This window comes from Humulus lupulus, chromosome X (assembly GCF_963169125.1).
Source record: "Humulus lupulus chromosome X, drHumLupu1.1, whole genome shotgun sequence".
NCBI lineage: Eukaryota > Viridiplantae > Streptophyta > Magnoliopsida > Rosales > Cannabaceae > Humulus > Humulus lupulus.
In genome coordinates, this window is record NC_084802.1 from 214,181,279 (window position 1) to 214,193,459 (window position 12,181).

Sequence of the window (12,181 nt, forward strand, 5' to 3'; positions counted from 1 at the left end):
GAGTTTCTAAAGATTTTACGCCTTGTTCTTCGGTGTTCTTGAGGATAAAGGTAAAACGTAAAAAGTGAAAATTGATTCTGAGGGGTTATTTATATTAATCAAGGAGCAGTTACCAAGGTAATCACGAGGGGTAACTTTCCAAGACATGGGTAAGTGTAATAGCCGTCAAATCACTTTTGGGAAACCGAAAAAGACATGATTAGTTGCCTTTTTTGAGAAGGCATGGACAGCTCTAACACATTTGATGGGGCATGCGAAAGGTCAGTCACCTAAGTTTACTTTATGCTGGTCGCAGTAAAATAAACTTGGGGGGCCAATGTTTACCCAAAAACAGCTCCTGATGACGTGGCAAGATTTTCTTACACGTGGCTGGCACGTGGTGGTTTCAAGTGGGTGGATCATGTTCGATCATCGACCAGATAATTATTGATTCATCAAGTCTCGCGGTTAGGTGCGACCAGTCTGGTCGCATACTTTTATTTACTTCCTTTGGGATACACAATCTTGTAATAATTATATTTATTATGTTTCCTTTTATTACCTTGATACACTGATCTTAATGGTAATTAAGGCCCATCGGCCCATGTAACCTTCTTGAGCCTATAAATAAGAATGAAATGGCTCAAGGAAATGACTTTTGACTTTTGCACTTTTTATTCAGAGAAAAGAGCATAGTGTGATTATCCACCGAAATTGTAATCCTCTCAAGGCTTATGAAACTCGTGAACCCTAGTTCATTGATCACAGTGTTGAGATTCAATATCAATAAGAACACTAAGTGGACGTAGGTCATTACCATCCAATTGGGGTCGAACCACTATAATATCGTTTGTGTTATTTACTTTCCATTTGATTATCTTATGGTTTTTCATCCCATTTCCTGTCATTATTTTGACTCCGTGTCGTTGGCCAAATCAAGGGTCAACATAATGTGATTTGAAAATGTTGAGGACTTAACTGATACAAAATCAACTTTCAGGACGTAAATATTACAAAGTGTAAAGAAATGAGACTGTAGCTAAAAAAAAGGTAATCGTTCTCCTTTACTTTATGTTTGGTAGGGAAAGAAAGAAAATAGAAGAGAGAAAAGTGAAAACAAACATAAAATCGAGTTGTTTGGTAAAATGAAAAAAATGAAGAGAAGATAAAAGTGAGAGGAAAAATATAGGGTGGGGCCCACCAAATTTTTTTCTCTCCAATTTAAAAAGAAAAATGTAGAGAAAAGTCTCCTACAAAAGTACAAATGAATAAAAGTAAAGAGACTAGAATATTTTACAAAAACTTATGATATTAATATTTTGTAAGATAATATAGTAATTTTAATATATTCTAATTTTCTTTCCTTCTTACTTACCAAACATCTATCAAGTAAATATATTTTTCATTTTTTTCTTTCTAATTTTCTATCCATGATATATTTTCCTTCCTATTTTCTTTCTTTGCTACCAAACATAGGGTTAAACTTGCACAATCTTGTTTTGACAAACACAATTGTTTTTTTTCTTTTTTCTTTTTTCTTTTTTCGTTCCTCTCCCTCCACTCAATTTTCAGTCTTGCTAAACATAAGCGTTGCATCTTATCAACAATCTATCAAATCAAAAGAGCTTACGAGAAAGTGTGAAACTTACATGTCTTAATGTAATATACGAAGAAAATAAAAAAACAAAATATAATTTAGTTATATATAAAAAGAGTATTTTGTGGTGTAGGGCTTAAAGTTTAGTTAGTAAATTATTGAGAATTACGTACTCTATTATACTAATTGTAAAGTTAGATAGATATACGGCATACCCCCACAATTTTAGTCCTAAGAACACTTTCAATCAATTGGTTAAAATGTCTAATTCTTTATAATATAGATAAAAGTTAGTTAAATAGTTTTTCAATGGGTGATGTAAACTTATATTTTTTTACCTAACTAAATAGTATTTCTCTATATGTAGTGAAAAATTATTTATCAAGGTAAATATTTTATTATTTTTTTTATAAACTTTTGTATATATATAAGTGTAATACTATTATATTTAATTATTTTATTTCTTAACATGAATAAAATATTTTTTAAAAAATATAATATTTAAATGATGTAGAGAAAAAATAAAAAAGTTGGTGTATCGTATAATGTAAATGTTTAGGTAAATTATAAAAAATATGTTTTGGTGATGTATTTTGTAATACACTTTATCTATAATAATTAACTAAAACTGACAAAAACATCTTCTATCAGCTCCTTTATACATATATTTATAATAGCTATGTACAAACTCCAATTAATTTATATCTACATTTAGATAATATTTACATATTCTTTACATAATATTTTAATATTATTATTTTTCTATATAAATTTTCTCCTTCCTATTTAATATATATTTATTATTATTTTTTTAATTATTTTATTTTACTTTAATTAGTAAAATATAGAGAAATATATAAAAACACTAATGTATGATATAATATAAAATTTGAAGGTAAAATAAAAAAAATGTTTGTTTTAAAAATGTATTTTAAAAAATAGATTAGGGCATCGGCCGAAAGTGCTCTAAGTTTACCTCTATTAACTTTTACAATTACCTGCGAGGAACGTGCGGCCCAAATGCAGCGCAAGCCAACATCGCGCGCGCTCAGTGTACACACGCACAAACCAGCACTCGTCTGTCGTCACACAGCAGTGATTTGCATATCCAATTCGGTTTAAATAAAGCATATTCTCATCACTCTTTCATTTTGTCGATTTCTTCGCCAATTCTCTCTTGCTTCACCTCATTGGTCCTATTTGTGTTTTGGCTTTTATTTTCTTTATATATATATATCCGTTGCAGATTGTCTTACCCTTCACTTCTCTTCTTCTTCTTCTTCTTCGAGGAAAGGAAAAAGTCTCCCGGAAAGTCTGTTCGGTAGTTTGGGCATGGATCTGTGGTCCGTGCAGGTGAAACACTGTACCAGAAGCCCTGTCTTACTCAGAAACTCGTTTCCCGAGAAACCCATTTGCTGGAATCCGGCAAAATCGAGGATTTCCTGGCTGGGTATTGACGAGGGCAGGGTTGTCGAGATCAAGGTTAGGTCTTCTTCTGGGTTTCGTTCTTTGGTTGTTCGAGCTATTGGGAAGAAGAATAATGGCAATTCATCTTCGTCTGGTACGCCTTCTCTGCTCTGAAACGATGATCAGCATGCTAATCTTTGCGATTTTTTTTTCTTGGATTGTCAATTCTTCGATGGTTTTGTTTTTAATATGTATTATTTTGTGTAAAATATCGGAACTTGAATTCACTTTTCGACTCATGCTTTGTGAAGTTTGACTTTTTGGTCTGTTCGATAACTGGGAAATATGGAAAAGGGATTTTTTTTTTTTAAAAAAAAAAAAAACCGTATTTAGGTCATGCTTGTGAGCAATGACTACTTTGTTGTTCAGTCTTTGTTTTCCTTCTTAAATTAGCTAAGGAACAAGCATTGAAATTTCGTAGGTTGTGATTTTAATTCATTGAGGTACGGAATTTGGATAATGTGACTGTTCATTTGTTTTTACTAATAGTTTCTTTGGTACGAAATAATATTTAAAGAAGTGAAGACTTGAACTGGGTGGGAATGTAAAATAGTTTCTAGTACGAGATGAAGACATTCACTTCTATTGAGGTGGTCTACTTGGTTAGTGGTTTATTGGTGGTATTTCGAAGAAATACATATTGGTACAATTACAAACGAAGTAAAGCATCTGAGATATTTAACGTTTACGACAAGACAATACCATAGTTGTGAACTTATCAGGACAAAGTTAGTTTAATTTTGAATTTGATAGGTTTTTCACTATGTATTGTTTTTCACCTGTTGTCTTGTCTTACATTTGTGAACTTATGAAGCCATTTTATTGATCGTGACTTACGCAATTGTGTATGGTTGAGATGTTACATGTAGGAAACGGTGATCGGCCTAGTCCAGAAGATGGTGGAAAAGAAAGCAATTCGTCTGATTCTCAGAATTCCCTTCGGATAAACTTGGATTGGAGAGAAGTCAGAGCTAACCTCTTTGCTCGAGAGCAGGTGATTTTGATATATGTTTATACACACATATATATTTAGCTCACCCATATTTTACGTGCTTATTTATTTATTTTTCACGGTTCTATGTGAGTGAGTACATTGAAAGATCCGTGCTATTTAGTTGGTGACTAAGAAAAACCACTGTTAATTGGTTTGTTGTAACTATCACTTTGTTGTTTCATCGTGCATTTCTGTCCTTATCAGTCTCATCATCACATATTAAATCTCACGACTAATGTTGGTACATAGTACTGTTGGCTCTTATTGTCTAATTACTTTGCAATAATTCTACAGGCCGAGAAGGTAGAATCTGATCCCCAGAGCAAAGGTGTTTGGTCCCATGAGTCAAAACCTCTTGGCTCAAAGTGGGCCCATCCTATTTCTGTTCCTGAGACTGGCTGTGTGCTCGTTGCCACAGAAAAGCTTGACGGGGTTCGAACTTTTGAAAGAACTGTTGTCCTCCTGCTTAGATCCGGTACCAGACATCCACAAGAAGGGCCTTTTGGAGTTGTTATCAACCGTCCTCTTCACAAGAAGATAAAACACATGAAACCCACTAATCTTGATCTCGCCACCACGTTTTCTGATTGTTCTTTGCATTTTGGTGGGCCTCTGGAGGCAAGTATGTTTCTGTTGAAAGCAGGGGGAAGAGCAAAGCTGCCTGGGTTTGAAGAAGTTATCCCTGGCCTCTGTTTTGGTGCCAGGAACAGTCTTGATGAAGCTGCAGAACTAGTAAAGAAGGGAGTACTAAAACCTCAGGATTTCAGGTTTTTTGTTGGTTATGCTGGGTGGCAACTTGATCAGTTGAGAGAGGAGATTGAGTCGGATTACTGGTATGTTGCTGCTTGCAGCTCAAATTTAATATATGGGAGTTTCTCAGATTCTTCATCAGAAAATTTGTGGGAGGAGATATTGCAGCTAATGGGTGGCCAGTATTCTGAATTGAGCCGGAAGCCTAAGCAGGATATGTAGTTAGTGGTCAGCCTGTAGATGATCATAATAAAAACTAATCTAATAGTCGAACTCGAAGGAAGAGTGGTAATGAAGGTATATGCAGAGCCAAATGTACAGAAAGTTCAATGGCTTAGCAGATTAGTAGATCTTGTTTCTTTTCTTCTCCTTATTTCCTTTCATTTTTTTTTGTTCTTTTCCCCTATAAAGAACTTATTGAGGAAATATCATGTAAAATCCTTCTGTTATAATAAAGCATATGCTATTCCGAAAACTTCTGATCAGCGTCGTTACGTTTCCGTCATCTAGAAAGTAATGAATCAAGTAAATTGTCCAAGGGAGGCAGCAGTTTAACTGTAAAGGAAACTGGTTTTATTGTGATAATTTTTTTGGCATAAAACCTCGAAATCTATCTTCCTAACGTAAAGAATCTGGAGAAAGCCAATGGATAATTTACAATGTGTATATAAAACAGCCTTTTTTAACACTATACAAAGCGAATATCTCAAGCTATACCAAACAATTAAAATACCCACTTGACAATTATAATCTTTGGAGTGGTTTCACCTGAAGAAAAAATTATTACAACATAGTTTCCATCACAGCACCACTGGTTTCATTGTGAATATACATAACCAGTTCAATCTTGGTCAGATCTGCGAGGTAATATCTCTTCTTGGTCTACTGGAGTGGTGAGACTCGTACCAAATTAATTGCAGGGTGTGCCGGCTGCCGCCCTTCGTCTGGTTAAATAACGATCGCTGGTTCCTTAATTGGCAGCACCATTATTTGGAGTGTTGTTAATCAAAATAACTCTTCAACTGTAATTGTCGTAGCCTTTATTGGTTCTAGCCTTGTCAAGACGAGCTTTACGTACTGCCTGTTGAATTTGTCTCTCGTGCTCTTTAAGTACGTCTTCTAAATTCCCTCCTGGAGGCACCAAGGGTCCAGAGTAATGGATTCTGCTCTTCTTCTGTACATATCCATGAAAAAAATATATATGTATATTTATATCAACTTCTCTAGCTTAAAAAATAACGGCGGGAAAAGTTACAAGGATTTGTTTCTTCCTTTTACCATTTCAGATTCTTTTGCATGCATAGTTTCATTCCTTTTAGCAGAAGAGATCATAGATGATTCAGCTGGTGCCAGATACTTTTGAAATCTTTGTGCTCTTAATTTATTCCTCGTAGAATTATCTACTGTCTTACTCCGCGAAGATCCTACTGCAGCACTAGGATGGACCATAGAACTAGAGTGAGCATATCCATTCTGTCTTTCTCCTCTAGGAGGTTCCATTCGAAAACCTGATCCGCCATCCTCCGGGGGGCTGCTGTACTTATGACTGGAGGTTTTTGCGTTCGAATGTTTCTGCCATAATGATTACGTTAAGTTCATCTTTGACTGGAAGACATTTTAAAAGAGTAATATACTCGTATATTATTATACATCTTTTCAAGCCATGAAAATACCTGCATAGAAGTGTCTTCGTCGTCCTCGAATTCTGGTGTTGGCAATTGGTTGGCGTCTCTTGAACCCCTTCTAACAGATTCAGGACCACGTCCTTTTACAGTATCTGCTCTGCGCCTGCAACAAAATGATAGAGATTATATTACTAAACAAATTTGGCTAATCTTCTAGAGCATCTGAAAGTATCAAGGGCCCCTAAAAACAGTACCTTCTTGCTTCCTCATTGCGAAGCTTGGCATCAATCTCCTTGCTCGGAGGATACTTGGGTAAACTAGATGGATCACAAGGGAGGGGCTCTGTTGTGAAGAACTGACATAGAAGGAAAACCCACTGTTAGAAAAAGTTCGGCTAAGATAACTCAAGAATTTGGCCATAGTTACTTTCTAGTGATTTTCAACTTACATCACTTGCAAGTGCAGTTGCTGCCGATCCACGATCTTTTGGTTCGATTGCGAGGAGTTTATCAACAAGAGCCATGGCAAAAGAAGGGAAGTCTTTGAATGTTTCTGGAAGACGTCGCTTGTACGGTTGTTGGGGCTTGAAGCTAGTTGCATGTGGTAACCTTGTTTTCTGCCAGAAGTCTTCTGATGGTGAACCACAAAGTTTGAAAATCTTATGCATTTGTTCTACCTGAAAGAAAAAAAAAATGTAAACATATTTAAACAGGCTAGGTAGTCACCGCTATTGCAGATTCAGTCTTTTTGGTAATGCAAAAGAAAAGGTTACCTCTGTTCTGCCAGGCATAATTGGTTTCCCTGCATACATTTCTGCAAGAATACAACCAACGCTCCACAAATCAATTGCAGGTCCGTACTCTGTGGAACCAAGCAGAAGCTCAGGTGGTCTATACCACAGAGTCACCACACGACTAGTCATTGGCTGATTCTGGTCGTAAAAGGTCGCCAGACCAAAGTCTCCAATCTTGAGAACTCCATTGTTGTCAATCAAAATATTTGATCCTTTAATGTCACGGTGCAGAACACCACGACTATGACAGTGCTCAAGTCCACGAAGCAATTGTTGCATGTAGCATTTTATCTGTAATCCCATCATATAAAATGAAATTTGAGCATTACTACCAATACCAAAAAATCTTGCTTGATTTCCAAGAAACTACTTTCCCTGGAAAATGAAAGATAAAACTACCCTAAATAGTTGTAGATACCTGAGATTCAGTGAACTTGATGCCTGGGGTTGCTGCAATCCCAGCAAGATCATGGTCCATGTACTCAAAAACAAGGTATAAGCTGCGTGACATTCTGGAAGTAACTAAACCCTCCAGCTTCATAACATTTGGATGGTCAAGTCTACGCAAGATATGGATTTCTCTTGCCATAAAACGCACGCTTTCTGGATCCATATTAACAAATCGAACTTTCTTTAGTGCAACAATTTTACCAGTTTCAAGGTCTCGAGCCTTATATACACTGCTGTATGTTCCTTGTCCAATCTGCATATACACAAATATATAACTAAGTAATTATAGGGAAAAAAAACAAAAAAAAAACAAAAAAAGTTTTAAACGAATAACAAGCAAAGTAAAGAAGTCATAATTAGATTTAGAGCCAAATTACTTTGTCTAACTTCGCAAATGACTCTGCCTTACGAGGGGCCCACCCTTTGATGGCGTCTCCGGCAACGGAGGTCAACCACGACGGCCAACCCGCCTCTTCATTCGGGTCCCTTCCTCCACTACCATTGCTGTTTCCATTAACGACACTAACTATCCTAGTCATCTGTGGTTTTGATTTACTGGAGCTCAACTCCATGGTGGCCAATCTCTGGTGATGATCAATCGAGGGTCCTTCGACGACCACTACTCTGTTGTCGTCTTCCTTGGGCTTTCTGTGAATAGAGCCAGAGGTCTGAGAGGCGTTGGCTCTTGAAGTCGCCCGAGATAAAGGACGCACCGAGCCATCGCCATTAACCTCAACCAAAAAATTTTCTCTCTTTTGAGACGGAGGAGCGACCAGTTGAACCGAAGTTGCCTTTGCCAATTCATTTCCTTTCTCGTATTCTTCGGCTACATCCTTTTCCGATGCTCCCTTTGAGCAAATACAGCCCATATTTTAACGGTATAAACCGAAGTTTTCAAAACAGGGGAACCTGAATTCTTACGAGAATCTTTAATGGAGGCTCCGCTTTGCAAATTTTTTATCATTAACCAAATGGGAAATCCTGTATTTTCCTGGGAAACCAAGAGTTTCCCTAATTAACCCTCCTTTCTCCCTCAATATCTCAATCTGGGTACTCCTCAAACTCATTAACAAATCAAGTTTAATGGCTGAAAATCCCGAACTTTTAGCACAAAATCAAATAATATTACATAAAAATATCCTCTGCAATAAAAGCTCCGTATATATATATATATTTATTTATGAAGGGAAAAAAAGAGCCAAAGAATGGTGAAGAAAAACGTAGAAAAAACCGGACCCTTCGAGACCAAAAATATTACCACTGGATTTCGGGTCGCCGGATCTTTTCTCTTTGTTTTCTTTCAGATGTTGAAAATGAAATAAAACTGGATGATTATGTTTGGTTTTTGTTCAGAAGAAAACAGACAAATTGGAGACTGAAAAATGAAGAGGACATTAATGGAAAAACAAAAAAATTGAGAAAAGTAAAAAAAAATGAAAGAAAGAAAACTTTGTTATGATTTTGAGATGTGGATGGAGGGAATGAAAGAAAGAATGATTTGCGGGTGTAGATGTGTCCTAAAAATGAGGAAACCCAATGGTTTTTGGGTCTTTACAGGACTGGTTAGAGAGAAGCCGAGGTCTCTCCAGCTATTCACTCTGTTTTTCTTTTTTCCTTTTTGGTTACAAAATGTATTTTTAAGAATGGAAACTGTTTGATTTAGAATGCTATTATTTCCTTAACAAAACTGTTTTTTTTTTAAATGTTTTTGGAAAATAAGAAATTTTTATGTCGGAGTTGAGAAAACTTGAAATAACGAAGACGTGCGTACAACTATCGTTTGCTGGATTCCACGTGGCTCAACGTCGACTCTAGCAAATTGGGTCCCATTTCAACTAACTAAACGATTCTTTTCAACTTCTAAGATCACCCGAAGGTCCAACGACGGCAAATATGTTGTCGTTTTACTCAATTTTGCACAATAACAACATAAAAAATATAATATGCAATGTTTAACACTGAAGATAGGTATTAGGTAGAGCATTTTAATGGTATTGTTTATGAAAAATTTCAAGATAATAATTTTTATTTTAAAATACAAACTAAAACCAATTTTTTATATACTAATCATTATTTCCTTGTGATCATCAATTAAATTGTGAAAAGTTTCATATATGTTTTTTTGGACATTATATTTGGTGATTTTCCCACAAGTCACAGCTTAAATATAAACAGAATGAGCTGGCATTTTTAGAAACTAAACTAGCTTCTCTAATTATTTGTATAATTATGATTTTAATTTGTACCACTTAATTCCTTTTATATAGCACAATCATATCAAATTAGTAAATAGCAAATATTTTAATCTATAATAAAAGAAGACTGCCATTATACTAATTTTAAAATAATAAACTTATTTAATACAAGGAGACTGCCATTATACTACCCCACAAAAATGTCTAATCCCATTTTGCATTTTTTAATTGTATTTAATCGTAGCCGTGGTAGCACCAATTATGATTGATTTGATATTCAAAAAGCCAATTCGCATTCCTTCACATCCATTTGTTCACTCTCCCAAGCTGACTTAAAATACAACCAAGAGACAAATTGATTAATGATATAAGCTGAATAACTTTGATTAAGGGATTATTTATATAGATGATTCATTAATGATACAGATTAATTACTTGGCTAATTAAGTGATTGGAGTCTCAATTGTAAACAAAAATATGCGACAGGTCGACAAGTTTATGACACGACATAACACAATTAAAGTAAACATGAGTACGCTATGATTATTAAATATGTCAAAAAATTCAACATGAACATGACACATTCAATTAAGAATCCATATGATACGACACATTTAACACGTTTAATATATATGTCGTGCGACCCAAATTCAAGATCGACACGATTAAATGTGCTATATGATGCAAACACGAAATTGACATGATCAAACATAATAAATTTTAAAATCTACAACACAAAGATAATACATAATTATATAAGACGTTTACTTAGCAAGTCACACAACATGGTACACTCAACATGTTTAATAAATGTGTTGTACGATCTAGACACGAGATTGACATGATTAATTCGCAATTCAACATGTCATATGACGCAAACATAAAGTTGAGACAATCAAATTAATAAATTATAAAATCTACAACCCAAAAGTAATACATAATTATGCTAGATATAATTAGTTAGCAAGTCATATGACATGACACTTAATACATGTAAATAAATTTATCGTGTGATCCAAATACGAGATTGATACGATTATCGCACAATAAATATATCATATGACATAAATACAAAATTGACATGATTATAAAATCTACAACACAAAATGTTGACGACGTTTTTCGTCAACTTAAATCTGAAGAACATTAAACAAAGATTCAGAAAAGAAGGAAAGAACAGTAGGATTTTTACGTGGTTCAGTAGTTAAAATATGTCTAGTCCACGAGTCAATATTATTGATTCGTAATACTCTCTCAAAGCTATCTCAGAGCAATTCAATAGAGTATTCTCAGTACAAGATTGTGCATGCCTACAAATGAAAAATACCAAGCTATTTATAGGCCCGGTTAGGAGAATATCTTCCCTTGATTCAGGGAAGTTACAACTGATTATTCTAATTTGAAATAAATGTAATTAAATACATTAAATACATAATATCCCATGATAATTGAGATTTAATTATCAGATAACAACAAATTCCTAAAGAATAGGGATCTCCTAACAGCTGTAGTATGGAAAGTGGGTTGCTGACCTCGAATGCAAGGTTAATGCGCTTTCAAGATCGGCATAAATTCGAGCTTGTTATTGATAACTTCATTTTAGTGTCATTTTAGAATGTGTTTTTGGGGTAATCTTGAGTCTTTATGTGTGTTTTGTGCAATATTACGCTTTTGTTTGTCTTTGTTGCAGGTTGGTGCGGTGAATCGTGAGAAAAATGTAAAAAGAAGAAAAAATGGTGGGAAAATGATGCTTTTGGTGGTTGTTGGACTCAAAATGATGTTAAGGACGATTAAAAGTCAGTTTTTGATGAAGAGACGAGTTGAAAGATCAAATTTGAGAAAAAAATGGAATTGGAGCCGCGATTTGAGCTTATAAGTCATGACTCTAGGCAAGTCAGAAACGCATGGATACAAGAGGCAACTAGTGCCGTGACTTGAGCTTATAAGTCGCGGCACAAGGCAAAGTCAAAGGCTAAGCAAGGGGAAATTCTGGACACGGGCTGTGACTTGAGATATTCTTGCGCAGATTCGGGAGGCTTCAAAAATTGACACGGGCCACGACCTAGAGAAGGCCAAGTCGCGGCCCGCATATGAAAAACGCAGCCTTTGTAATTTTTTTTACTATAAATTCATACTTAGGGTTTAATTAGGTCAGTTTTCAATTACATTTTTTAGAGACTAATTTGATTTTTAGACTAGTATTCTGCATTTTTTATATTTTTCTTTCTTCTTTAAGTTTGTGAATCTTATGTTTATGAATTATTATTTTGTTGATTTAGTCATGTCTGATATGAACTAAACATTTTTATCTAGGGTTTAATGTAGTCACTT

The 12,181-nt window shown here is 35.0% G+C and overlaps 2 protein-coding genes across 2 annotated transcripts; one reads left to right on the forward strand and one right to left on the reverse strand.

Moving 5' to 3' along the window:
- Positions 1–2,734: 2,734 nt before the first annotated feature.
- On the forward strand, positions 2,735–5,262 carry LOC133806689 (uncharacterized). The gene is made up of 3 exons (XM_062244783.1): positions 2,735–3,137; positions 3,913–4,037; positions 4,332–5,262. Exons 1-3 carry the CDS (start codon positions 2,909–2,911, stop codon positions 5,007–5,009), a joined length of 1,032 nt encoding a protein of 343 aa, XP_062100767.1. The 5' UTR covers positions 2,735–2,908; the 3' UTR covers positions 5,010–5,262.
- Positions 5,263–5,425: 163 nt separating this feature from the next.
- On the reverse strand, positions 5,426–9,454 carry LOC133806688 (probable serine/threonine-protein kinase At1g09600). Its single transcript, XM_062244782.1, has 8 exons — positions 8,033–9,454; positions 7,624–7,908; positions 7,185–7,496; positions 6,861–7,088; positions 6,667–6,767; positions 6,461–6,575; positions 6,066–6,359; positions 5,426–5,961 (listed from the first exon to the last, which is right to left on the reverse strand). Exons 1-8 carry the CDS (start codon positions 8,522–8,524, stop codon positions 5,806–5,808), a joined length of 1,983 nt encoding a protein of 660 aa, XP_062100766.1. The 5' UTR covers positions 8,525–9,454; the 3' UTR covers positions 5,426–5,805.
- Between the last annotated feature and the right edge of the window lie 2,727 nt (positions 9,455–12,181).